Source organism: Rhea pennata, chromosome 10, assembly GCF_028389875.1.
Source record: "Rhea pennata isolate bPtePen1 chromosome 10, bPtePen1.pri, whole genome shotgun sequence".
Classification (NCBI taxonomy): domain Eukaryota; kingdom Metazoa; phylum Chordata; class Aves; order Rheiformes; family Rheidae; genus Rhea; species Rhea pennata.
The window spans coordinates 20,069,433-20,082,095 of NC_084672.1; the positions used below are offsets into that span (position 1 = coordinate 20,069,433).

At 39.8% G+C, this 12,663-nt stretch overlaps 1 protein-coding gene across 9 annotated transcripts in view; it reads right to left on the minus strand.

Moving 5' to 3' along the window:
* Positions 1 to 3,830: 3,830 nt before the first annotated feature.
* Positions 3,831 to 12,663, minus strand: part of HERC1 (HECT and RLD domain containing E3 ubiquitin protein ligase family member 1) — a 104,273-nt gene continuing 95,440 nt past the window's right edge. For all 9 annotated transcript variants that reach the window (XM_062584069.1, XM_062584068.1, XM_062584074.1 and 6 more), the window contains exons 70-79: positions 11,913 to 12,082; positions 10,436 to 10,574; positions 10,085 to 10,254; positions 9,529 to 9,698; positions 9,189 to 9,354; positions 7,909 to 7,985; positions 7,255 to 7,507; positions 6,871 to 7,023; positions 5,641 to 5,946; positions 3,831 to 4,738 (exon numbers count right to left, since the gene is read on the minus strand). In XM_062584069.1, the coding sequence (XP_062440053.1) occupies positions 4,553 to 4,738; positions 5,641 to 5,946; positions 6,871 to 7,023; positions 7,255 to 7,507; positions 7,909 to 7,985; positions 9,189 to 9,354; positions 9,529 to 9,698; positions 10,085 to 10,254; positions 10,436 to 10,574; positions 11,913 to 12,082 (1,790 nt within the window). In that variant the 3' untranslated portion in view covers positions 3,831 to 4,552. The remainder of the gene's footprint in view (positions 4,739 to 5,640; positions 5,947 to 6,870; positions 7,024 to 7,254; positions 7,508 to 7,908; positions 7,986 to 9,188; positions 9,355 to 9,528; positions 9,699 to 10,084; positions 10,255 to 10,435; positions 10,575 to 11,912; positions 12,083 to 12,663) is intronic.

Genomic DNA, 12,663 nt, shown 5'->3' on the forward strand with positions numbered 1-12,663 from the left:
AAGGAACAAAACTGGAAATATCCCCCCCACCCCGCCCCAAAAAGGGGCAAACAGCAGTCCTAAACCAGCATCTGCAAGTTGATGCTGCACTGAATAAACAGACTGCAATGTGGAAATTGTAATGCTTACACAAGTCTCACCTTGAATATACTATATGTGCATGGAAAAAAACAAATTTCACATACTTTGGCTGCTAAGCCAAAGGAAGTCAAAAGAAGGCGGCGGCGGCAAAGAGAATGCTAGAGCTGTCCGAGCGACCCGAGACCCTGTGCTGAGGCCAGCTCTACGTGCTCCGCGACGGACGCCCTTCTCGAGAGGTTAGATCTAACACCTAACAGACTTCCAAGTAGCTACAAAATACCAAAGTGGCCTGCATCGCTTTACATACTATTTATGCCTTTTTGCCAGTCTCTCCTCAGGATTGTTTCTGAAGGTTGGTTTATTTGCTTATTTCTGTACATTTATTTGCTTATTTCTCAAAGTCATATTTCTTTGCCCTTCCCCTCCTTGCACGGGGGTATTTGTTCACGATGGGTAAAATTTGATCACCAAAGGGTGTTAACTTTTTTCAGCATCAATAATCAATTTGATTATTTAAGTATGTAATTTGAAAATTAAGTATATAATCATTACATTTTACTTAGGCCATTACGTAAGGATGGAAGCCCGCTAAGTTTTCCTCAATCCCAAGCCATTTGAGCTCTGTCAAAATTCTCTTAGCACTAGTGAAACATTTTTTACTCCTACCATGCTCTAACTTAGTATTTTGGCTCTAACTTACCAGGTATGAAAGGCAGAGGGCTTGTTACACATTACTTTATGAAAGTGCTAAAAGAAAGGTGGTATAAACGAAGATGCCTGCTCAGATTATCAAATGCAAGTAACAAATAATAATTTGTTTTCAAAATTTCATGCCTTTTCCTACACAATAAGGGAAGGCAATATCCAGAAGATCCTTCACCTTTTCAGTGTGATAACATTGCCCATCTTAGCCACACTGTACAGGAGGAAATCAAACCTATCCAAGTCTTGCAGCACAGAGAAATTGCTTACTTACCAGCAGTTACACATCACCACCCAGGCAAGAGGGCTAAATGACAGAAATAAATCAAACTTCAAGATCTGACCTGATCACTTCTGCTCTTCTAAAAAGTGAACAATTGTTACCCTCACATTCACATTCACTGTTTCCAGTCCCCTCTGAGCACGCCGGCCGCCCGCGCGCCCACCACTGCCTTGCCAGGGCTGCCGGACACCGCAGCTCTGCTTCTGCAAGCCCCAGAAGGCCGAGGGCTCGCGCAGCCGCAGCGACGGGCCCCCTCTAGCCCGGGCCTGCCTGCTCATCCTCTCTCTAATGGAGCTGCCTACCTGTTTCCAAGGGCTCGCCGCTGGTCTGAGCGCCCACGATGCTACGGATGCACTTCCTAGCCTAGCAACAGTTCCTGGTGTAAAAACCAGTGAAGAAAGTGGCTGGAAATACCAGAGGAAGTAAGAGAACAAAATACCTAATCCCCAGGGGAGAAACAGGACACTGCAGAGCTCTTCAGGAAACACTCGTTCTCTGTCTCTGAAGAGCTTTCGCCCACGGAAGAGGTTAGGTCCTCCTCATTTACAGTAATAAGTAACAAGCAATAAATAAAAATAATATTTAACAACAGATGCAGGCTTTTGGCATCACAGTGCCTTCCATATAATACCTTCCTAGAACCGTACTTTCCTGGCAAAAGCCCTTCAAGCTGTTTTTTTGTGCTCGTGTTTTGAATTTAACACTTCTAAGCGTATTGTGCTTCACCCCTCACAGGATTTGAAATGGCTACAGACAGACAAACTGCCTCACAACCACTCTTACCTCTGATCTGCACTACTATCACTGACCTCTGCTTCAGTCATGTACCTCTGTCCCATCCGACCCAGGGAGGTGGAAGGGAACTGAGGCACGACACCTGGAGACAGCGTGTCCACCGCCCCAAGGCCATTCGGCCTGTGCAGCAACTCTGCCGCTGGAGGGTCTGCTACGAGAGCTCGACTGGTGCCATTTCTCCCCCTCCCCCTTAAGCGACTGCACGTGTGACCCATGACTATGCAACGCAGGCACACACTGGTAATATTTATTCCCCTTTCTATACAAGAAGAGATTTGCATACATAAAAGACCCTTAAAAGGACATCAGGTTAGAGCTTTTGCAAATCGTCTCCGACAGTAGGACAGACTCGGCGCTGTAAATTCATCTCTGCATGCAGTTCTGCGTAGAAAGCATTACACCAGAAACATGACTCCAGTCGCGCTCAGATGCCTGAGCAACAACAACAAAAAGCCAGTGCGCAGAGTACAAGGAAGGCATGCACAATATAATTATGGTGAAAACAGCAGGGCAAAGAAAGGAGAAAAAAAAAAAGAGTCAAGCATTTGATAGATTTAGACATGCTAAGAGAGAAAATTCAAAGGAGAAGCAGAATAAAAAAAAAAAAAGTCTCAGTTAAAGGAATCGAGCACAATCCTTTAATCAACATTAGTATTTACCAATACCAACATCCTATTACACTTCACTGTAAACTGTCTCCAAAAATACCCTCGCTACCCAAGAACCAAACTGCATAGCCCATACAAAACTAGTATTTTTCAGGTATCACTCCATTTTCTTCTGTGCCTGAGTGAGGCAGACTAACAAATTAGCAGCACCGACTCACATGTAGCTGAAACCCAGCAGACAGTAATGCAGGATTTTAACCAGCAGTCTGTGCTCTTGGGGGTTTTTCAAGTCTGATTTTTGATCAGGGTGTGAATACACTCCGGCACACACAGCGATGAGGCACCAAAATCTCGGTGCAATTTGGAACCACTCGGCACAACGGAGGAGGAAGCCGCTCTGCAGCACCTCACCGCCCCCAGCGCCCCCTTCTCCCGCACGCTGGTTCTTGGCCACAGCTCATGAACCTTTCGCCTTTCTCAACAGCCAGCAGCCAGTCGTTACTGAGAGGACCTCACCAGATAAAGTCTGCATCTTCCAATTCGGACAGTTTTAGAGTTAGCCCTCTGGCCACTACCCCCTGGCAGCGACACGCCACGTTGGTCTCGACCAGCCTGGCCTCGCCAGGAAGTTTCCTGAATTATCCCTGCCACCCTACAGCAACCGCACGAGGGCAGACGAGAGGAATTTCTGCCTTCTCCCCGGGGGAGCCCTGTCCCGGGGGAGCCCTGCCAGGCTATCGGGCCTCCGCAGCCACCCCGGCGGCCCCTCGCCGAGGCGGCCGCGCGAGCCGGGCCACAGCAGCAGCGACTCGCTGCGAGACGCTTCGCCGCAGCCCCCTCACATCCTGCTCCTCCACGCCGAGCAGCAGCACTGCTAGCTGGACACAAACCTCGTGCGCGACACAGACGCTGCGGGGAGTCGTCTGCTCTTCAGCGTTTCCCACGGACACGGAACAAGAGGTTTCTTCATGCAGCATGTTACCGTCCCAGCCAAGCCCGAACCCTCCTGCGAACCACACGCTGCCGAGTACAATGCGATTACAGCTCCGCCAAAGCGAGCCCGAACACATGCAAGTTACTGAAATCAAAGGCATAAAACTAAGAATGTTTGTAAGACCTACTGCCTTTCATTCGTGATTTCTTTGTACCCTGATCAGGACTGACGGACAGGACTGACTGATCAGCATTATATATACATGTACACATACATACATACATGTACATGTATGTATTTATATATATATATGATTTTTTTTTTTTGACAAAAGATTCAAAGAGTTCTCTGTTTCAAGGTTGCCATACATCCTCACTGTCAACAACTACTACTCTGGAGGAGAAAAATGCTTAAAGGAAAAGCAAAATGGAATCAAGTACAATTTTAATTTGTATTTAAGGACAGGTGATAAATAGTAGCATACCTGAAAACAGCGGTACCTCAAACATATTCAGAGTGCAGGGCAGTGCTACACATCAGACTAAAGATAAACATTTTAAGATGTTTCAAACGTCTTGTCTGAACACCTCAATATTAAAATTTCCTGAGACATACAATGTAAAAGCATGAAGACTGAGTAAACCATAAACAGTTCATAAATGCATACGAGCAACCAATTCTTGAATTTGCTTTATTTTCTCTGCATAAGGAACCCTGCACAGGCAATTCAAATTAAAACAAAATAAATATGTGAATATTCATGTAAAACTGTCCTTGCTAATGAACAATTATACACAATGTACAACTCTTCAGGTTCACTGGGAGGGCTTAACAAATGTACTATTCCCAACAAAAATGCACCAAAATGTCTTCATGCAAACTTATCAAAAGTGACCAAAAAAGGAAAAAAAACTTACTGATCATACCTTTTTTGTTTCCTTTTTCCTTTTTTTCTTTTTACAATCACAAAAAAAAATAAAAACATCTAATTTCTTGTTACATTTAGAGTAACTAAAATGTGGCCACTGTTTATTAACACCTGTTTTTATGCTCCTAAGACATCTATGGTTACCATAAAATTATGTCAACAATGAATTGGACTTAGGGCACTATTTGTAGTAAAAGGAAGATGACTTTGTTCACAGAATGTTAATAATCTGTGTCTGAGCCCTCTGCATTGTCCACATTCCTTGAGAGCATATAATTGTCCATATCTATAGACCTGCAATTATTGATTGCATAGCGCAAACGCTCTGCCATGATTAGTTGACTGGAGTAAGGTGGGAGCCTCAGTTGAAAGAAACAAGTCTGTGAGGTAGGCAAGCTGTCGTAAGGCTGTGGAAACGGACAAAAGGTGGGACACCGTTAACTTCGTGAACGAAAAAAAATGCAGCATATTCTTATTTCATTTTTCCCTCCTTCCCGGGCTCTGTCGTTCACCACTGTCTCATTTGAGCTCAGCTGGCAGTAAACAATTCCTGCGAAGAAGCACGCGAGCCTTCTTCGTTTACATCACTTCTTTCCTCCCAAAGTATGTGCAAAACCACTGCTACGCTGCCCTTTCTGTACATCATTGCACCCACTAAGGAAATGGAACCATTTGAGGAGTAGATCACACAGTTATTTAGCAGCCCACGGGAAGATATTAAGCAACATTCAAATTACACACCATAGCGTGCCTTAGCACAAGGCAATTTGAGACAGCTAATCAAAGATGACAGTCTTTGATAACAATCACTGTTATTTTATATTTGCCCAATTCCTTCATTCATATAGTTCACAGAGAACCTGCTTTCACTGCACAAAAACCTAATGTAACTCAAAAGGAACACACCCTGTAAAATAAGATACTGTTAGCTCAGGGGTTTTAAGGCTTTAGGGTTCACTAGTGGACATATGCTGCCACTTAATGAAAAGTTAAAATTATCAAATAAAAAAAGGAATTGAAATAGAAAATGACTGTGGACAGGTAACAATTGAAGAGGTTACATTTCTCGTGCAAGGACTCATCTTGACCTCCAATTCATATAACCATATAGTGAATCCACCAAATGCATTAAGATGTAATTCATGCAGTGTTATATACTCTACACAATTAAAATCCTTGGTTTTAATAGCTAAGGGCTTATTCCATCTTATGTTTTCTCTATAAACTTACAATTAGGGAAACCAGGTTCCAACGGCCAAAGCACAGATTAAACTGGGAAAGAATAAAACAAATAGAAATAGCATCTTACCCTATCAACCTTCATTATTTGGAATCGCTGAGAGATATCAGCTGTGTTGGCTGGCAATCGAGATCTTCCTGACACAAACCTCATGAAAAGGACTCTTTCTTCATTTGAAAATTCTTCCAAGGTATGCCAGAACCACTGAACCAGTTGATGCTGTTCATCAACTTCCCTGTATCGCACAACTTTCTTCAGAACTTCAACTGATATTTCTGGCATTCCACAGACCATTTGCTCCAACTGCTTGGCAGTCAGAAGAGACAACAAGGGAACTGGAACAATCCAAGACATTCCTTCTCTTACAGCAGCCACCTATTTTCCCAAAGAAAGAAGAGATACCTGAAGTACAATTATCTCAGCTCTGCCATCCATACGCAAAGTTAACATACCTGCTAGCAAATGAGATAGAGAGAGAATTATAGGAACTCTCTTGAATACAACCTCCCTCACATGCATCCTCTTTCAAAATCCTGCACAGTATTACAGGTATATTTGCACATTAAAAGAAAAGATTCTGATACAGAGCAGAAGAGCTTAAGAAGGTACACATTAGCAGCACAAATGATGATGGCTAAACCAAAAAGCTGCACAGATACCACGTGCCTGAGCTGGAAATAGCCATTTGGTACCTCTGATGAGAAAGTCATTGTTCTACTGAAGATGACATCATCTTTTTCTTGGGAAAAGGGCAAATACTTTTCCTATTATGCAAATTTGTATACTGCTTTCATGTGCTTCACTATCGAAATGACAAAATATACAAATGCATGCAAATTGGTAATCAATACTTTTCAATGCATTTCATGTACTATTTGTAGTTCCTATGCAGAAGCACAAGAGAAATATTTTCAAGTTAAACAAATGTTAGCAAATATTACGTACTTGAACTGGACTGTAAGTCAATATCCTGCCTAAATACTGTGCACAGCATGCACTATTGCAGGTTCATTTCCCAAGCAGAGCTGACAGTTGCAGTAAGGGCTACTCTAATGAAAGAGGTTCTGATTTCCAGTGTTCTTCTAGCAACTGAGGAACTACTAAGGAAAATATGACTGATTTAAAACAAAACAAAACAAAACAAAACAGTGTGTGTGGAGAAAATAAGCTATGGGGACCCAGGAAACATGCAGAAAATCAAGCTATTCTTATTCTTTCCAATATGCTGTAATGGAAATGTAAATAAAACCAAAAATGCTGGTCACATTAACATGTACAGAGTCATGATGAGATTCTTACCTGACGGTCCATTTCATGGAGTCTGTACTCAATTGCCCTCTCCACATATTCTTTCCTGTTTGAAAAGGTAAGTGGGATACTGTTCCCTCCAGGGATTATGGGAACCATTTTACCATCAGCACTTTGGCCAACAAAAGAATCTAAAGGAATCATCTGTTATGCAAAACAGAAAAAGTATGATCATCATGAGTCATTCAAATTATTTAAATTTAGTATTTTATCAGTCTCTAGCTATAACTCTAATAAGATCACAAACTCTTTCAAATACACACGAAGTGCTTGTTTGACTGATTTATTTAATTATATAACAAAATTAATGCTGAAGTTAAGGTCAATCGATACAAGTAACCACTTGCAGAATAAACCAGGGAGTTCCAGTTTTACCTCATGGAAATTTTCTTCAGTAATCCCACTGTCTTCAATGTGAAGAATGCTGTTGAGGGTCTGCACATAGAGCAGATCTACCTCCTCCAAATCCTCCAAAATGAGTGGGATACAACAAAGTTGCTTCCAGACCATTGGAGCCAAATGAAGATCTAATGGCTTTTTTGTACGAATTGCTACACCCATGAGAATGCCTAAAAACTTAAACTGCATCAGATGTTCATCTGAACATGCTGAAGGGTTAAAGAGAAACCTGAAAGAACAAAAGAAACAGTGTCAAGCTTCCAGTGGAATTTCAGTGCTACTTCATCTTATTAGAAGTGAAAGATAAAGTACTTCTAAGTGCAGCTTAATAACTGTCAACACGATTATCAGCAGAGGGTGTCCAGATGAAAAGATTATCATCTCTAATGTTCCAAATAAAGAAGGCTGAGATGTGCTCAGGATTAGTTTTGCCCAAACAAAGACAACATTGACATTACTCTAAATTCTTTCCTTCACTTCAAAGTAACATCATAACCTGAAGGAAAAACTGTATGAGGAACAACCGTTAAGTTCTGCTTACTGCTTAACTCACTGCTTGGTATAAAGTAGTACAAGACTTAAATTTTCACCTGCTAACCTTTGCAGTAACAGGAAATTCTGACAGCTTACCTATCCCTATTGTAGCCTACTTCAGCTGTAGCATTTGGGGAAGGAATAAGCAGGTCTACTACTCCAGTTTCCAGTTCCTTAAAAATCAACAACAAAAAAAAGCCTTCTTAGGCATAGGAATAACGAATCTACTATAGCAATATTATGACATTATAGCATTACAAAACAGAATGATCTATGACAGTAGCGATTACTTCTTAAAAAACTCATTTGGAATGTTTAAGAAAAAGCCACATGGTAAATAGGATTTCTACTAATAAAAATATGATTATTTCACAACCTGCCTTTATGTCAGATTGTAACGATTATTTTACTGTGACTGCTTTGTGATAGACTCTTAGTACCTCTTTCAGAAAGGAGCAGAAGCCATACACCCAACCAGCTTTTTGCAAGAACCAGAAATAAACAAAGTTTTCCAGCGAGTTCTGTTCTGAACACACATTGTACCTCATATTTTATGAAAACTGTCTAGAAAAAGAATCCATAAATTAAGCCTGAAGTCCTTATCTGAATCAACCCTAATCTAGTTTTATAGGCTTTAGATACTCCATTAATAACTGGAATTCTTCAGTTCTCTCTACTGAATTCTTCAGTAACTCCCATCACAGCTCCAGTGTTATCCATAACTGTTACCATGTCTCCGACTAAGCAGATACACTAATTATCGTCTTTTGATGGCATTAAATCTCATTCTTTGGGATTTGGGACTCCTGTTAGATCTGGAAACAATGAAAGTTCTTCAGTCAGTTTTGCCTGAATCCTTCTGGCTGCAATCATAGCTGTCCCACCTTAAAAATAATGATAAGCAGTACACATTAGCACAGCCCAGCTTCATCCTACTCCTACAAGTCTTTTCAGGTTCACCTGGAAACCGAGCTCTTCAGACAGCTATGGTCTCAATAGCTGCCATATCCTGGTTATAGACCAGCAAATGGTCATTCTCCCCTGTATTTACTAAGCTCCTTTACAGCACTGAACCTGAGATGAGACATGTATCTTTGAATGCATGAAAAACAGCTGCAAAGGTTCATGGAATACAGTACAACTTCTCTTACAGAAAATGCTGGCTGGACAGAATGGGGCCTGCATAATGTTCCACAATGTGGCTTTATGGCATTTCTTTGTCACAATCTGAGGAAGATCTCTTTTTCCTCAAAGACATTCATAGGTGCACAATTCTAGTATTTTCACTATGGAGTGATGGACAGAAAGAATTTGTTATGTTGCACAAATGCTAGAGAGAACAGAAATCTCATCCCATGCATTCTGAACTTTCATACCTGACACATTTCTGTAATAGTGTCATCAAACACTCCCCCTGCATCATCAGCTCCTTCTCCAACCAGTTTCACTTTCCAGGCACGGGAAGGTAGGCGAAGGTCTGATGCATTCAGTTTTACTACTTGTCTTGCTATCTGTACAAAAATGGGCTTGCATTTCCGACCTCTTTAAAGAAAAGAAAAACGTCATACAATTCATACAATTTACAAGTGTAAAGGTTTCCAAAGTCACTTGATTAGTAAAGCTGTACAGCGAGAACTGAGTGTGCTAAAAATACAAAATGCATGAATTTCAGCATTTGTTTGATGTCTAATACAATGCCTTTAAAAAAATACTGACCTGGTTGATATTCTTTTTACAGTAATCTGAGGCCCGTAGTTTTTCCCCTGAACCATAGTTTTTCCTATAGAGCGTACCATGGGGAGCGTGTACACTCGTGGTGCTAACAATGGCCTTAGCTGTCCTTGGACTATTCCCCATGTTCCAGCATTGTAATGAGATGTACTATTCTGCAATAAAGTTGGATAAGACTAAGTTTTATGATAATAAAGAATATTAGTTCCATTCTTTACAGAATAAATTAATTCATAATTGATTACTAACATTTCAATATTTCAGGAAGCAGCAAATTTCACCTATTTCCTTTATAGCTTTAAGGCTAGTAAGTTTTTGGAAACTAACCTTGACACAACAGTGCTAGGATAGGTGAAAATACATCCCAGTGCTTTTCACAAAGGCTAGTTTAATCAGGATTTATATTTTATTTTATTTATTTATTACAGAAATACTACAGAACCTATTACCAAAGATCTGTCTTGATCTGTAAAAGAACTCTTCAGTGACATCAGTGGCATTACACAACATAGCTAAGCGTTTTTTTCAAAAGGAATTTTACCTGGTTATTGGGACTGAGGTTTAGTAATCTCCATGAAGAGTACATGAGGTCTGAAAAATGGTACAGTAGCCTCAGCCTTGCTCGTACTGTGTGAATGCTCACTTCTTTCAGTGCCCCATACTGTGGCGGAATGGCATCAGGTAAACCAAGCTGTAAAGGCACTGAAACACCTATCACAGAACAACAACGTTAGTTCATAAAGGGTAGCAGAGAGACAAAGATAATAAAATCCTGCTGGGACATAAAACAGAAAAAGCTTCATCTCAAACATTCAGAAGTCCTTGTTGCACTCATCCCGCAGGAAACGCAAAGACTAAATGAAATGACCACACAAACGACCTTCGTTTGTACCTGGAGCTCTTGGTGGCACAGGTGGAGCTGTCCAGGCAGCACTGTGGCAGCGTCCTGCTGAAATCTGTCGAATATTCTTTCCTTGCAGGACTGTTACTAGTGTTGGTTCTCTGACATGGTTGGTATGGCCCAGTCCAAGCTTGTAATTTATAATACACATAAAAGGTACAAAGAAAATGCAAAAGAGGTGATCATACTTCTAAAACTCACTAAGTAAAAAATTAGAGCAAATGGTAGAAGTATTTGATAATGTTATCTCTACAGCATATGCTAGGATTAAAAAAAAAATACTTACTTTACACACCTTTCACTATGCTAGCATTAACTTTTTCTTTTGCATAGACTACTAAAATCCATACCTAACAGGAATAACAGATGTAGGTGGCAAAGAATCCTTAAAACAGCTAGAGATTTTGGGGGATATTGCAAGCTCTTTTGTAGACTGAGAAATCTATGCTATGAAGTCATCTATATCGCATAATCTTTCTCATGTATAGTTGACACAGCTCATTTAAACGTCATTTTTGCTCTAGCATGTAAATTCCTACAACAATTTACATAAAACAATCCTTGTGAACAGAAAGTTTACTAAAGCTGTTCTGATTTTTTAATCAAAAGTTTTGTATTTCAAATTCTACAAGTGAAAATTTCATAAAAGTCTAGAATTTTTTTTACACTTCGTAAGAACACAAGCTTTTAAAATTACAGGGGAAATCACACAAAACAGACTTCTAGAACCAAGTTTCTCTACATCTTTTACACTAACAAGCTTTTCTCTTCTGTAAATACAAACTAAGTATCCTTACAAAAAGGACTTTCCTTTCAGAAATTCTTCCAAAGATTCTGCTCATGATACCTTTCTCAATAACTCAATCCTAAAATACTAGACCACCAACTCTATCTAACCTTGCAACATAACAGTCAACACATCAAGAGGCTCTTTCTTAGATTTGCAGTATGTAAAACTACGAAAAATTAACTTATACATGGGGCAGGAGAGGTAATGAACTTTCAAAATCAAGGATAAAATAACAGTGTTCAAAAGGAACATTTACTAACATTTTTTCTTCTGAATTTGAAAAATGACTCTAAGGGGTTGATTTTTTTCTTTATTAAAAGAATCTAAAGGGTTTACAAATCTGATTATCAACTACCATAAATTTTACTATGTTTAAAAAGATGTGATATCTCAGAAACAAGGTAAAATTTTGTAAATTTTTCAAAAAAGCTTTCCCTAGAATGCTTTGGGGTAGAATATTTTTGGTGTTTTCTCAAACTATTGCCATGTAACAGCATAGGAAATCAAAAGGAAAATCATGAAAAGAAACCCTAAAATGTTATTATGGCTAAGAGGGGGAGTTGGACAACGAAGACAACACCACCACCACCTTTTTTTTCCATCAAACATGTTCCAACCGCATCTATAAAGCATAATTCATTTTATTAAGGTTGGAAGTTAACAGGAAAACGTACATACCTGTCCTTCGGAGTTGCTACCCCAAGCGTATACATCCCCTGTAGATGATAAAGCTAGTGTATGCTCTGCTCCTACAGCTATGTCTTCAATGAAGATTCCTGACAGTACCGGAACTTGTTGGGGTCTGTTGTGATTTCGAGCTCGGCCTTCTGGTAAACCTATGAGGCGATCTAAAATTGCAAGGAAATGGCTACGTATGTAAAGACCAGTTCCCTTTAAAAAGTTAATTTTACTTGCAGGCAAGGAGAGACAGAAAGCAACTCCGAGAGCTCACAGAACTAGGACACTAATGTCATTGTTCAGGGAGTAATCTAGCATATGTTTCCTACAAAATCTTGCAATGCTCATTAGTATTGCTAAACTGTTATTTTCACTTTAAGACTGAAACAAGATCAAATTATATTAAAATAAGACTACTAGATCTAAATTTATAGTTGTATAATACATGGAAATGTATTTGAGAAGAGCAAACACGTTTAACTTGGTACCCTTGGAAATTCACCTACCTAGACTTTTAGACAGGCTTGTGAAATCTGTAGATGGGCTCATGACATGTGATATAAGCTTTATAAGACAAACTAAACATTTAAGTAGCCCAATGTTTTTGTGCTTGTGAAATTCAATCAAGTTATAGGAAAACATTTCAGAAACTATAGTAGTAAATTGAAAGGTTATCGTGAGCTCAAACTAGACGCAGTTATAAACTGGGATTTTAGGCCTACATTAAAATTGCTGTGTTGAAGTTCCAAAA